The sequence below is a fragment of the Lithobates pipiens genome, unplaced genomic scaffold, assembly GCF_037356315.1.
Source record: "Lithobates pipiens isolate NorthernLeopardFrog02 unplaced genomic scaffold, aLitPip1_a1.2 Scaffold_47, whole genome shotgun sequence".
Lineage (NCBI taxonomy): Eukaryota > Metazoa > Chordata > Amphibia > Anura > Ranidae > Lithobates > Lithobates pipiens.
The window spans coordinates 5,985,833-5,998,640 of record NW_027507871.1 but is presented as its reverse complement, the minus strand read 5'-3'; the positions used below and the strand labels follow the sequence as shown (position 1 = coordinate 5,998,640).

The following is a 12,808-nucleotide window of genomic DNA, read 5'->3' as shown; positions in this document are numbered from 1 at the left end:
GGACTATAGGGAGTTTCCCGGTGGGCCGATGGCTCAGTGGGCCGGTTTCAGTGACAGCCAGTGGCATCGTTGGGGGGGACTTTTGGGGCTATAGCCCCCGAATCTGGGGCCCATAGCCCCAAGTCAGTCCAGGAGTCCCCAACCACAGGGTCCCGGCCCACTACCTGCCCTCTTTCTGGTGACCCTGATGTAAGGAGGGGCTCTCTGGTGACCCTGATGTAAGGAGGGGCTCTCTGGGGACCCTGATGTAAGTCAGGGGCTCTCTGGGGAACCTGATTTAAGAGAGAGGCTCTCTGTGGACCCCGGATGTAAGGGGGGGCTCTGTGGGGACCCGGATGTAAGGGGTTGGCTCTCTAGGGACCCTGATGTAAGGCGGATGATCTCTGGGGACTCTGATGTAAGAGGGGCTCTCAGGGGACCCTGATGTAAGGGGAAGGCTATATGGGGACCCTGATGTAAGGGGAGGCTCTGTGGGGACCCCGATGTAAGTGGGGGGCTCTCTGGGGACCCTGATGTAAGGGGGGTTCTCTAGGGGCTTTTTTGCGCACAGTTTATATACTGTTTTTTGCGTGTTTGCAAAATTAAAGTGGGCCGGTCTGGATGAAGTCCAGGGCCAAATTTTTGTCCCAGTCCAGCCCTGTGTAGAGGTGATAATATCCGGGGGAGGGGGACAAACATAGTTGGAGCCCCCCATCACTCCTCATCTGCCCCCCCCTCCCAGTCTGTGTCTCCTAAAAAAAATAAAAAAAAATAAATAAATAAGATAAAAAACTTTTTTTTTTTAAAAGAACCCCGTCCCGATGAGCTCACGCGCAGAAGCGAACGCACACGTGAGTAGCGCCCGCATATGAAAGCAGCGTTCATACCACACAATGTGAAGTATCGCCGCGATCGTTAGAGCGAGAACGATAATTCTAGCTCTGGACCTCCTCTGTAACTCACAACATGCGACTTTGTAGAATTTTTTAAACGTCTCCTATTTAAGGGTAAAAGTTTGTGGCCGTTCCACGAGCGGGAGGGGGTGGGGGGCGCAATTTTGAAGCGTGACATGTCGGGTATCAATTTACTCGGCGTAACATTATTTTTCACAATATAAAAAAAAAAAAATAATTGGGCTAACTTTACTGTTGTCTTATTTTTTTTATTAAAAAAAGTGATTTTTTCCCCCCCCCAAAAAAAAAAAATGCGCTTGTGAGACTGCCGTGCAAATACGGTGCGACAAAAAGTATTGCAACGACCGCCATTTTATTCTCTAGGGTGTTCGAAAAAAAAATGTATAATGTTTGGGGGTTTTTTAGCAAAAAAAAACATGTTTTTAATTAGAAAAAGAGGCCTGGTCTTTTAAGTGGTTAAGGGGGAAAATCTTTCCGGGGGTTGAAGTGGTTAACCACTTGCCGACCAGTGCGTGACGATGTACGTCGACAGAATGGCACGGTCAGGCAAATGGGCATACATGTACATCCCTTTAAATTTGCCGCCCTGCCATCGGGAGCGCGCCGCCGGCGGCGCGCTCCCGCGCTGGTCGGGACCCCCGTGAGTCTGGTCGCGGGACCCGCGGACTCGGGCATCCCCGCGATCGGCTCACGGAGCGGCCGAATGGAGAAGTGCCGTTGTAAACAACATTTCTCCATTCTGCCTAGCAACTAGTGACGCTGATCTCTGCTCCATGTGATTGGAGCAGAGATCAGTGTTCACTAAATGAAAGCCCCCCCCCCCACAGTTAGTAGCACACCCCTAGGAACACTTAACCCCTACACTGCCACCCACTGGTTAACCCCTTCACTGCCAGTGTCATTTACACAGGAATCACTGCATTTATATAGCACTGATTGCTGTATAAATGACAATGGTCCCAAAAATGTGTCAAAAATGTCCGATGTGTCCGCCGCAATGTCGCAGTCACAATAAAAATCGCTGATCGCCGCCATTACTAGTAAAAAAAAATAATAAAAAATTATTAATAAAAAATGCTATAAAAATATCCCTATTTTGTAAACGCTATAACTTTTGCGCAAACCAATCAATAATCGCTTATTGCGATTTTTTTTTACCAAAAATATGTAGAAGAATACGTATCGGCCTAAACTGAGGGAAAAAAATGTTTTTTTATATATTTTTGGGGGATATTTATTATAACAAAAAGTAAAAAATAATGTGTTTTTTTTCAAAATTGACGCTCTATTTTTGTTTATAGCGCAAAAAAATAAAAACCGCAGAGGTGATCAAATACCACTAAAAGAAAGCTCTATTTGTGGGAAAAAAAGGACGTCAATTTTGTTTGGGAGCCACGTCGTACGACCGCGCAATTGTCAGTTAAAGCGACGCAGCGCCGAATCGCAAAAAGTGGTCTGGTCTTTGACCAGCAAATTGGTCCGGGGCTGAAAGTGGTTAAAGCTGTTGTAACGCCATTCCTGTAATAATAAGATATACTACACGGTATCTGTGTTTTTTTTTTTTTTTAAATGCGGCCGCTAAATAAACTTTTTCGCATCACCGATGTGTGGTCACGTGACCGCCCTCCGCCGCCCTCCCCCGATCTAAGGAAGGGCTGACTTTTTCAGTCTACCATGATGGTTGACCTTATATATAGAGTTGTAGAGTCGCCCTCTAGTGGCTGTCTTCATGTTAAGCACTGAGGTCAGCACCCTTGCTGAACTTTCTGAAACTGTTCATAATAAGTCATTGGGATGATATTGTGTCCAATAACTCGTCATCAGCCTCGGGGGGTCCCTTAGACACCGGAGCAGTAAAGCGCAGTCACTTGCAGCACTTCTACACATGGAGGCGCAGTAGGCGGTCTATACACCCCCGATGTGCATACAATATGAGATATACACAGAGACAAGAGGTTTAAAATACTTGGAAAACTATTTATAATAAAATTGCAAGTTAAACATTTTGCATGAAAAATATAAATCTCTCTTTAATATCTTTTGAACAAACTAAAATAATGGATCTGAAGAAGGCGGGGGACAGTGTGTCATGTGACCGACCGCCTCCGGGGGCTCCAGTGGGGCCTGGAAGATCGCGGCTCTCACTGTAGTAGCGCCAACTACTACAGCAGTGGGGGGGGGGGGTCAACTATCTTGATATGGTGATCCTCAACATAACCAAAGGGCTGCACATAACATTCTGTGAGTATTTCAAGCCAGAGACAGCAGAATAGTGTAGAATCAAAGACTGATAATGACATGGCAGATGGTCAGAGACCCCACACACGGGAGAGGACCGCCGTCTCCAAACTGTGGCCCCAGCTAGCCTTTTACCCGGCCCTCGGGGCACTATTCCTCCCAATGACACCAAAAATGGGGCACTATTCCTCCCAATGACACCAAAAATGGGGCACTATTCCTCCCAATGACACCAATGATGAGGCACTATTCCTCCCACTGACACCAAAAATGGGGCACTATTCCTCTCACTGACACCAATGATGGGACACTATTCCTCCCAATGACACCAAAAATGGGGCACTATTCCTCTCACTGACACCAATGATGGGACACTATTCCTCCCAATGACACCAATGATGGGGCACTATTCCTCCCAATGACACCAAAAATGGGGCACTATTCCTCCCAATGACACCAATGATGAGGCACTATTCCTCCCAATGACACCAATGATGGGGCACTATTCCTCCCAAGGACACCAATGATGGGGCACTATTCCTCTCAATGACACCAATGATGAGGCACTATTCCTCCCACTGACACCAATGATGGGGCACTATTCCTCCCAATGACACCAATGATGAGGCACTATTCCTCCCACTGACACCAATGATGGGGCACTATTCCTCCCAATGACACCAATGATGGGGCACTATTCCTCCCAAGGACACCAATGATGGGACACTATTCCTCTCACTGACACCAATGATGGGGCACTATTCCTCCCACTGAAACCAATGATGGGGCACTATTCCTCCCAATGACACCAATGATGGGGCACTATTCCTCCCAAGGACACCAATGATGGGGCACTATTCCTCCCACTGACACCAATGATGGGGCACTATTCCTCCCACTGACACCAATGATGGGGCACTATTCCTCCCAAGGACACCAATGATGGGGCACTATTCCTCCCACCGGCACCAATGATGGGGCACTATTCCTCCCACTGATACCAATGATGGGGCACTATTCCTCCCACTGACACCAATGATGGGGCACTATTCCTCCCACTGACACCAATGATGGGGCACTATTCCTTCCACTGACACCAATGATGGGGCACTATTTCTTCCACTGACACCAATGATGGGGCACTATTCCTCCCAATGATGGGGCACTATTCTTCCCACTGATACCAATGATGGGGCACTATTCCTCCCACCTATAGGGGCACTACTCCTCCCCCCAATGACCACCAACCCATAGGCCAGATTTATTCTCACTAATGCTGAGCCCAGGACATTTTCTACCTCCGCTGGCCACAATCCGGTCCTCCTAAAGTCTGAAGGACAGTAAACATTGCACCACCACCAGGTGTCGCCCTCCGCTCCCCGTTCACCACCTTCTGTATTTAGAAGGACAGATTTCCCCTCGGTGGCTCTCACAGATTCCTGGCAGGGACAAGGGAGATGCTGATGCAGTGAGGTCACAGGTTTGATGGGGCATCACATGGTAGGCCGCACTGTGATCCCCATCTGTGCCCGGGTGTACAGATGCCGACCAATGATCTTGCTGCAAGTCAGAGAGAGAGAGAGAGAGGCGGAGTCACCTACACTGTGGGGGGGGGGGGGGGGTACTAGACCCAAGCCAGGTATTTTTTGAAAATGTGAGATGTGAGGAAGCTTTGGGAGGGGGAGGGGGTGAGGGCTATGGAGGGAGATGTGTGCAGAGGTGGGGGATGGGGGGGAGGGGTGCAGAGGTCAAAAGGGAGGGGTTGGATTAGGATGTGGACATCCTATGAAAAGAGAGCTGAACCCTGCACACTATGCATAGCACACTCTTAAACCCTGAACTCTGTACATAGCGTACTCCTGAACCCTGCACTCTGTACATAGCGTATTCCTGAATCCTGCACTCTGTACATAGCATACTCCTGAACCCGGCACCCTGTCTATAGCATACTCCTGAACCCTGCACCCTGTCCATAGCATACTCCTGAACCCTGCACCCTGTATATAGCATACTCCTGAACCCTGCACCCTGTCCATAGCATACTCCTGAACCCTGCACCCTGTATATAGCATACTCCTGAACCCTGCACTTTGTCCATAGCATACTCCTGAACCCTGCACCCTGTCCATAGCGTACTCCTGAACCCTGCACTTTGTCCATAGCGTACTCCTGAACCCTGCACTCTGTCCATAGCGTACTCCTGAACCCTGCACTCTGTCCATAGCGTACTCCTGAACCCTGCACTCTGTCCATAGCGTACTCCTGAAACCCTGCACTCTCTACATAGCATACTTCTGAACCCTGCACTCTTAACATAGCGTACTCCTGGACCCTGCACCCTGTCAATAGCGTACTCTTGAACCCTGCACTCTGTACATAGCATACCCCTGAACCCTGCACTCTGTCCATAGCGTACTCCTGAAACCCTGCACTCTGTACATAGCATACCCCTGAACCCTGCACTCTGTCCATAGCGTACTCCTGAAACCCTGCACTCTGTACATAGCATACCCCTGAACCCTGCACTCTGTCCATAGCATACTCCTGAAACCCTGCACTCTGTACATAGCATACCCCTGAACCCTGCACTCTGTCCATAGCATACCCCTGAAACCCTGCACTCTGTACATAGCATACCCCTGAACCCTGCACTCTGTCCATAGCGCACTCCTGAAACCCTGCACTCTGTCCATAGCATACTCCTGAACCCTGCACTCTGTGCATAGTGCCCTCCTGAAATACTGCACTCTGTACATAGCACACCCCTGAACCCTTCACTCTGTACATTCTACACGCTTTTTGCGCACTTTCTAAACCTGCTCTCTGTACAAAGCACATCCTGGTATTTATTGACCCTTTAAGATCCCCCCCACTGGTAGTGCAATTTGGCCATTGGGCGGAGGTGGGGGGGGGGGGCGTGGTTGAGTTCCTCCATCTATTCCCTGAGAAAAAAAAGCTCTTGATACATTTATATAGTCTTACAGATACAACCGGCCCTTTGATGGCAACTATAATGCTGATGGCGGCCTGCAATGAAATTGAGTTTGACACCCTTAGTATAGGAGATGGTCAGAGACTGTGGACATGGTACAGGAGATGGTCAGAGACTGTGGACATGGTATAGGAGATGGTCAGAGACTGTGGACATGGTATAGGAGATGGTCAGAGACTGTGGACATGGTATAGGAGATGGTCAGAGACTGTGGACATGGTACAGGAGATGGTCAGAGACTGTGGACATGGTATAGGAGATGGTCAGAGACTGTGGACATGGTATAGGAGATGGTCAGAGACTGTGGACATGGTATAACAGATGGTCAGAGACTGTGGACATGGTACAGGAGATGGTCAGAGACTGTGGACATGGTATAGGAGATGGTCAGAGACTGTGGACATAGTACAGGAGATGGTCAGAGACTGTGGACATGGTATAGGAGATGGTCAGAGACTGTGGACATGGTATAGGAGATGGTCAGAGACTGTGGACATGGTATAGGAGATGGTCAGAGACTGTGGACATGGTATAGGAGATGGTCAGAGACTGTGGACATGGTATAGGAGATGGTCAGAGACTGTGGACATGGTACAGGAGATGGTCAGAGACTGTGGACATGGTATAGGAGATGGTCAGAGACTGTGGACATGGTATAGGAGATGGTCAGAGACTGTGGACATGGTATAGGAGATGGTCAGAGACTGTGGACATGGTATAGGAGATGGTCAGAGACTGTGGACATGGTACAGGAGATGGTCAGAGACTGTGGACATGGTATAGGAGATGGTCAGAGACTGTGGACATGGTATAGGAGATGGTCAGAGACTGTGGACATGGTATAACAGATGGCCAGAGACTGTGGACATGGTACAGGAGATGGTCAGAGACTGTGGACATGGTATAACAGATGGTCAGAGACTGTGGACATGGTACAGGAGATGGTCAGAGACTGTGGACATGGTATAGGAGATGGTCAGAGACTGTGGACATAGTACAGGAGATGGTCAGAGACTGTGGACATGGTATAGGAGATGGTCAGAGACTGTGGACATGGTATAGGAGATGGTCAGAGACTGTGGACATGGTATAACAGATGGCCAGAGACTGTGGACATGGTATAACAGATGGCCAGAGACTGTGGACATGGTACAGGAGATGGTCAGAGACTGTGGACATGGTATAACAGATGGTCAGAGACTGTGGACATGGTACAGGAGATGGTCAGAGACTGTGGACATGGTATAGGAGATGGTCAGAGACTGTGGACATAGTACAGGAGATGGTCAGAGACTGTGGACATGGTATAGGAGATGGTCAGAGACTGTGGACATGGTATAGGAGATGGTCAGAGACTGTGGACATGGTATAGGAGATGGTCAGAGACTGTGGACATGGTATAGGAGATGGTCAGAGACTGTGGACATGGTATAGGAGATGGTCAGAGACTGTGGACATGGTATAGGAGATGGTCAGAGACTGTGGACATGGTACATGAGATGGTCAGAGACTGTGGACATGGTATAGGAGACGGTCAGAGACTGTGGACATGGTATAGGAGATGGTCAGAGACTGTGGACATGGTATAACAGATGGTCAGAGACTGTGGACATGGTATAGGAGATGGTCAGAGACTGTGGACATGGTATAGGAGATGATCAGAGACTGTGGACATGGTATAACAGATGGTCAGAGACTGTGGACATGGTATAGGAGATGGTCAGAGACTGTGGACATGGTATAACAGATGGTCAGAGACTGTGGACATGGTATAGGAGATGGTCAGAGACTGTGGACATGGTATAGGAGATGGTCAGAGACTGTGGACATGGTATAGGAGATGGTCAGAGACTGTGGACATGGTATAGGAGATGGTCAGAGACTGTGGACATGGTATAGGAGATGGTCAGAGACTGTGGACATGGTATAGGAGATGGTCAGAGACTGGGGACATGGTATAGGATATGGTCAGAGACTGTGGACATGGTATAGGAGATGGTCAGAGACTGTGGACATGGTACAGGAGATGGTCAGAGACTGTGGACATGGTATAGGAGATGGTCAGAGACTGTGGACATGGTACAGGAGATGGTCAGAGACTGTGGACATGGTACAGGGGATGGTCAGAGACTGTGGACATGGTATAGGGGATGGTCAGAGACTGTGGACATGGTATAGGGGATGGTCAGAGACTGTGGACATGGTATAGGGGATGGTCAGAGACTGTGGGCATGGTATAGGGGATGGTCAGAGACTGTGGACATGGTATAGGGGATGGTCAGAGACTGTGGACATGGTATAGGAGATGGTCAGAGACTGTGGACATGGTATAGGAGATGGTCAGAGACTGTGGACATGGTATAGGAGATGGTCAGAGACTGTGGACATGGTATAGGAGATGGTCAGAGACTGTGGACATGGTACATGAGATGGTCAGAGACTGTGGACATGGTACAGGAGATGGTCAGAGACTGTGGACATGGTACAGGAGATGGTCAGAGACTGTGGACATGGTATAGGAGATGGTCAGAGACTGTGGACATGGTATAACAGATGGTCAGAGACTGTGGACATGGTATAGGAGATGGTCAGAGACTGTGGACATGGTATAGGAGATGGTCAGAGACTGTGGACATGGTATAGGAGATGGTCAGAGACTGTGGACATGGTATAGGACAGTGATGGCGAACCTTGGCACCCCAGATGTTTTGGAACTACATTTCCCATGATTCTCAACTACACTGCACAGTGCATAAGCATCATGGGAAATGTAGTTCCAAAACATCTGGGGTGCCAAGGTTCGCCATCACTGGTATAGGAGATGGTCAGAGACTGTGGACATGGTACAGGAGATGGTCAGAGACTGTGGACATGGTATAGGAGATGGTCAGAGACTGTGGACATGGTATAGGAGATGGTCAGAGACTGTGGACATGGTACAGGAGATGGTCAGAGACTGTGGACATGGTATAGGAGATGGTCAGAGACTGTGGACATGGTACATGAGATGGTCAGAGACTGTGGACATGGTACAGGAGATGGTCAGAGACTGTGGACATGGTACAGGAGATGGTCAGAGACAGTGGACATGGTATAGGAGATGGTCAGAGACTGTGGACATGGTATAACAGATGGTCAGAGACTGTGGACATGGTATAGGAGATGGTCAGAGACTGTGGACATGGTATAGGAGATGGTCAGAGACTGTGGACATGGTACAGGAGATGGTCAGAGACTGTGGACATGGTATAGGAGATGGTCAGAGACCGTGGACATATTGAGACTGGTATAAGTCACTGCCTTAACAAGTCAATAGGGAAATGCAGATTGGTGCCTGCAGTGACCCTGAGGGATGCAAAAAAGGTTAAAAGGGTTGCATGCGGCCTCCTGGCCGTAGGTTGGGTTTCCGGAGTACTACAGTGATTCCTATTAAATAGGTGCCTATTAGGGACTAAATTAGGGCCCTTGTCATATTTTGGTTTCTGGCGACTGCTGCTGTTTTCTGCTGGAGATCTTCACCATCTCTATTTGTCCTGCTGATCGCGGTCATTGAGACTGAAAGTGTTGACCAGTCCAAAGTTTTGCAGCTACCACCAGATCAAGAGACAAGGCCAAATCTTCCACTTGTCCTGGTCAAAGGGTCCCTCACTTTGTAGAGATCTTCTTTGGCTTCCTGTTGTATCTCCAGGACAGGAAATGATGGAAAGTCTCCTAAATTAGACAAATATAGGGAAACACTATATCCAAAAACAAAAAAATAAATCAAGGCTATGACTATGCATTAATATTAAAGCGCACCTCCGGGGAATAAAAAAAAAAAGACCTTTCCTTGCAGTGGCCATCGCTCATTATGTCTTGAGGGTAGAGGAACAGACATTGTTGCTTGTCCTCTCTCCTACTCTGGCCAGCTCCAAAGTTCTGATCTGTAAAAGGTCCCTCAGCATCATCACATATGTACGTTGTACGTTGTGGCCTTCAGGGACCACCTTAGAGAAGCTCACCTTCTGGAGCACAAAACAAGGTGAGTATTTGCTCCTTATTCAGTCACCCCCTAGACATAATGGGCATTTAATCCTTGTTCTATGTCTTGGAGTTGGGGTATAATTACTCTTATCAGTATAAATATCCATCTCACATCAGTATCTTAGTCCTACTCTCGCTCAAGACAAGAGTGCTCTTTAGATGAGGATCTGCTCCTTTTGTATGTGACCGATCTTGATACCTCTTCATTAAACGCATTTTCCATGAGCGCACCTATAGACTGTCGTACTTTACTCTTCATCTCTTTCCCCATGAAGGCGTACAGTATCGGGTTGATACAACTATTAAAATGAGCCAAGACCTGGGCTGGAGCATTCAAGGAAACCACAAGCTGATCTTCGGTGTACAGCAGAAGAATTGCCATGACGTGGTATGGAGCCCAGGTGATGAAGAATGCCACTATTATGGCAAGGGCCACCATGGTGGTTTTCCTTCCTACTTTTAAAAGTCGTATATTTTGTGCTTTAAAGGCCAGACGGATGTAACAGGTAAAAATGATAACAAAAGGAATCAGAAATCCAAAAACCATTCGAGTAAGAGTGATGGGAACCATGAAACCTTTCATATAGATACATACGGTTCTATTATTCTCAATGTCCGTTGTCCGGTAGATGCCAGCAGGGAGACCCAATATAACGGACACAATCCAAATAACCAAGCAGACGATCCACACGGTTTTTAAGCGCCGGTGGTTTTGGGCCCACACAGGCCAGACCACCAGGATGCAACGGTCGATGCTGATGGCCACCAGGGTGAAGATGCTGGAGAACATATTGAGGATGAGGATGAAGGGTAAAATTTTGCACAAAGCGTTGCCATATAGCCAACGGGAATGGAAGATATTTACTAGGATGAGTGGGACAAATGAGCAACAGGTGATATCGGCCAGAGCAAGGTTCCAAAACCAAATGGTGCTGACTCTGCGTCTCATCTTCACTCCAGTGACCCAAAGCACCAGAGCGTTGCCGGGGACCCCCACCAGGAAAATAAAAAATAGAACCACGATGATGAAAATGTTCCCATAGCTCAAGGACTTGGTTGTGTCCGTCACATTGCTGATATTTGACATCGTTATTTCCTATAAAGACACAGAGAGTTACCGGATGAATGTGATCGTTACCTTGTCTTCTTAAAGGAAGCAATATATCCCTTACTGTATAATATAAGACAAAGAGAAGGCTTCACAATGAATGTTCTCTCTGTTTTTCGGTCTCTCTTTTTGCTCCGTGCTCTCTACTGCTCATTTCATTCTCTCTTATTCCTTGTGGCTGTAGCTCTATCTTTCTATTTCCTCTGTAACACCATTTCTTTTTTGTATTTTTCCCTCACTCTCACCCAACACCACCATCAAAATCACCACCAACAGAAACACCAACACCACCAACACAAATACCAACAACACCTACACCACCAACAACTGCCATGAACACCTACACCACCACCACCAACAATACCATCAACAACAATTACCATCGACACCTACACCAACAACAATTCCATCAACACCTACACCTACACCACCAACAACTGTCATGAACATCTACACCACCACCACCAAAAATACCATCAACGCCTACACCAACAGCAATTCCATCAACACCTACACCACCAACAAAAACACCAAGACAAATACCAACAACCGCCAACAATTACCATCAACACCTACACCACCAACAACAATACTGTCAATACCTACGCTACCAAAAACACCACCAACACAAATACCAACACCACCACCAACAATGCCATCAATACCTACTCCACCAACAACACCAGCACCACCAACACATATACAAACACCACCAACAATACCATCACCACCTACCCCACCAACAACACTACCAACACAAATACCAACAGCATCAACTACAATACCATCAACACCTACACCACCAACAAAACCAACACAAATACCAAAACCACTGACTGACAACGACACCTACACCACCAACAACACCAACACCACTGACTGACAACAACACCTACACCACCAACAACACTACCAACACAAATTCCAACAGCATCAACAACAATACCATCAACACCTACACCACCAACACGAATACCAACACCACTGACTGACAACAACACCTACACCACCAACAACACTACCAACACAAATACCAACAGCACCAACAATACCACAAACTCCTACGATACTAACAACACAAATATAAACACCACCAACAATAATACCATCAACACCTACACCCCAAACAACACAAATACCAACAACAATACCATGAACACCACCTACAACACCAGCACCACCAACAATACCATCAACACCTACACCTACAAAAACACAAATACCAACAACAATACAATGGACACCAACACAAATACCAACACCACCAACAACAATACCATCAACACCTTCACCACTAACAACACCAACACAAATACCAACACCACCAACAACATTACCATCAACACCTACACCAACAACAAAAACGCAAACACCACCAACTCATATACCACCACCAACACTGCCAAAACACTCTCGGTTTGTCTGTCGCACTCTTTTCTCTCTATTTTGTCTCAGCTCATACACATCTCTTACTCCTGTTTATTTACATTTTGCTTTGTACCCCCTTTGTCTCCTTTACCTAACTTTCTTTCAACCTTGGCCTTTCCTTATTCC

At 47.4% G+C, this 12,808-nt stretch overlaps 2 protein-coding genes across 2 annotated transcripts in view; both read right to left on the bottom strand.

The window, feature by feature from the left end:
• Positions 1–12,808, bottom strand: part of LOC143956915 (C3a anaphylatoxin chemotactic receptor-like) — a 137,357-nt gene that overhangs the window by 115,283 nt on the left and 9,266 nt on the right. The gene's annotated exons all lie outside the window — the stretch shown is intronic.
• On the bottom strand, positions 9,214–11,233 carry LOC143956980 (C3a anaphylatoxin chemotactic receptor-like). The gene has a single exon (XM_077467154.1). The coding sequence runs from the start codon at positions 11,231–11,233 to the stop codon at positions 10,274–10,276; it is 960 nt and encodes a 319-aa protein (XP_077323280.1). The 3' UTR covers positions 9,214–10,273.

What these genes read in the sequence shown, in the direction of transcription:
- LOC143956980 (XM_077467154.1), bottom strand. Translation starts at nt 11,233, where the DNA reads ATGTCAAATATCAGCAATGTGACGGACACAACCAAGTCCTTGAGCTAT.